This window comes from Gossypium hirsutum, chromosome A06 (genome assembly GCF_007990345.1).
Source record: "Gossypium hirsutum isolate 1008001.06 chromosome A06, Gossypium_hirsutum_v2.1, whole genome shotgun sequence".
NCBI lineage: Eukaryota > Viridiplantae > Streptophyta > Magnoliopsida > Malvales > Malvaceae > Gossypium > Gossypium hirsutum.
The window spans coordinates 107,021,260-107,023,236 of record NC_053429.1 but is presented as its reverse complement, the minus strand read 5'-3'; the positions used below and the strand labels follow the sequence as shown (position 1 = coordinate 107,023,236).

General features: G+C 31.7%; 1 protein-coding gene across 1 annotated transcript; it reads right to left on the bottom strand.

Annotated features, from left to right (window-relative positions):
- Positions 1 to 1,092: 1,092 nt before the first annotated feature.
- On the bottom strand, positions 1,093 to 1,723 carry LOC121230633 (uncharacterized protein At2g29880-like). The gene is made up of 2 exons (XM_041115681.1): positions 1,427 to 1,723; positions 1,093 to 1,351 (listed from the first exon to the last, which is right to left on the bottom strand). The coding sequence occupies exons 1-2, from the start codon at positions 1,694 to 1,696 to the stop codon at positions 1,163 to 1,165; spliced, it is 459 nt and encodes a 152-aa protein (XP_040971615.1). The 5' UTR covers positions 1,697 to 1,723; the 3' UTR covers positions 1,093 to 1,162.
- Positions 1,724 to 1,977: the final 254 nt, after the last annotated feature.

Here is a 1,977-nt window from a genome sequence, read left to right as displayed (position 1 = left end):
TTACGGTGACATTGTAATCATGGACCTATAATTGTGATGTATGAAATGTGGTGAAAATGAATTGTGATATGCATGCTAAATGAGGTTAATACAAAGAAAGGATGAAAGAGTGAATTGACAATAATACTATTTTGGACAGTCGCAGTGACGTAAATTTGAAAAATCACCAAAAATAGTAGGAATTTAATTAGAGGCTGAATGATATATTAAATTAAAGCTTAATGAGTCTATTCTCATGTAAGAGAAACAGAACGAGTAACGGAACTTTATATTTTGAGATATTTATATTTGTGTGTGACTTGTTCAGAATGACTATGTGATCCCCTATTCTGATTTTTGATAAATCATTAAAAATTGTACACAAATAATTAAGAAATATAATTTATATTCTTAGATTCCTTATTGAGTCTAGTTTTAAATGAAACAAATTTCATGGCTATTTGACTTTTGTACTGGGAGAAAATCAAGTCGTAGTGAACAGAGGGCAGATCCATTGAGCTGTATAACAGGGGAAACTTTAACTAATAAACTGTACTAATTTGTTGGGCCAAAAATTCTAGAAAAATATTAGTAAGAAGTAATATGAGTCTAGTTTCAAGAAGATTTTGCAGATTTGAATTTCGAGTTTTGTAACTCGAGTTATGATTTATTTAGTGAACATGAGGTGGGAGAGACAACTTGATCAAAGTGGAGTAAATAGGGAAATTAAAAGTATATACACTTGAGTTATTGTGTAAACATATTAGATTCTTTAATTATTATTTATATACTTACTTACTATGCTATAAGCTTACTTTCTTTTCTCTATTTTGTCTTATAGTGTCGTCCAGCTTGCACAGGAGTTAAGGATTGTTGAAGATCTGCTCGCACTATCAATACTTTTGGGTATTTGAACTAAACATTTTGAATTATGGCACGTATAGTAGGCTTCGTTATTTTGTTACGTGTCATAATTGCCTAGGTTTAAAATATTGGTTACAGTATTTGACCAATTATTTTGTACAAAGCCATTGAAGTTGGCTAATATTGTTCAAGACATATGTTATAATGATACATTATCTAATTGGATGACATATTTCTATCTCAGTTTTGTTTAATGGTATGTGTTATGTTCTGGTAATACTTCGTACCCTCTTTCAGTGTTGAACAAGGGTAAGGGGCATTACCCATGGAAATCATTTCTTTCTTCATGAGTATTTGTAGCAGCTACATCCTCAGCATTTATTTCTTCAATAATATCAGCAGCTATTTGAGCATCTTTTCCAGTGGTTTGATCTTTTGCGTAGATGGCAGTAAGTTGGTCATAATAAGGGAAACTCTGATGTCTGAATTGAGCTGCTTCTTTATGACTCTATAAAAATGAGAAATTCATATTAGATATAAGTTTTTTCAAAATAAGATAATAAAGAATTGAAATAATTCTTACATTTAGATATGAGTTCCACACCACATCTTCAGCAACAACAAGCTGCCTATGCTCATCCCAACCAAAGCCGCTATTGTTTTTTCCACTAAGCATGTCATAAACGATTGACCATTCCCTTTTCAACGTCCTAATCCTCGATTCAAGATTAGGTTTAGCCTTCAACGTGGCATTGGGTAAAACTTTTTCTAACATTTTTTCTAACTCATTTAAATAGCCGGCTTTGAATCCCGTATCCGCATTAAAGGTTCCGGCATTGTGCAAGTCGACCATACAAGCAACCAACACAGCATCTTCTTCTGGAACCCATTTCCTTTTGGTTCCTCAAGGATTTTGGGAAGAAACACTTGATTGGGAAAAACCTGACATAACTATCTTAAGAAAAAACGCAAATGAAAATTAAGTTCAATATTATGCATCAAAAGGTCAACACTTTATAAAATTATAACACATGATGAATCAAAAGAAAATAAATTATCATTCAACAAGTCTAGTACAATACAAAAAAAAATTCAAACACCACCAAAGTTTCATAAACTAGATATATGAAATAA

Excerpts from the sequence above, each read along its gene's own strand:
- LOC121230633 (XM_041115681.1), bottom strand. The coding sequence starts at position 1,696 with ATGGTCGACTTGCACAATGCCGGAACCTTTAATGCGGATACGGGATTC. Across the intron at positions 1,352-1,426 it reads TGTGGAACTCATATCTAAAT|AGTCATAAAGAAGCAGCTCA; the intron begins GTAAGAATTATT and ends TCATTTTTATAG.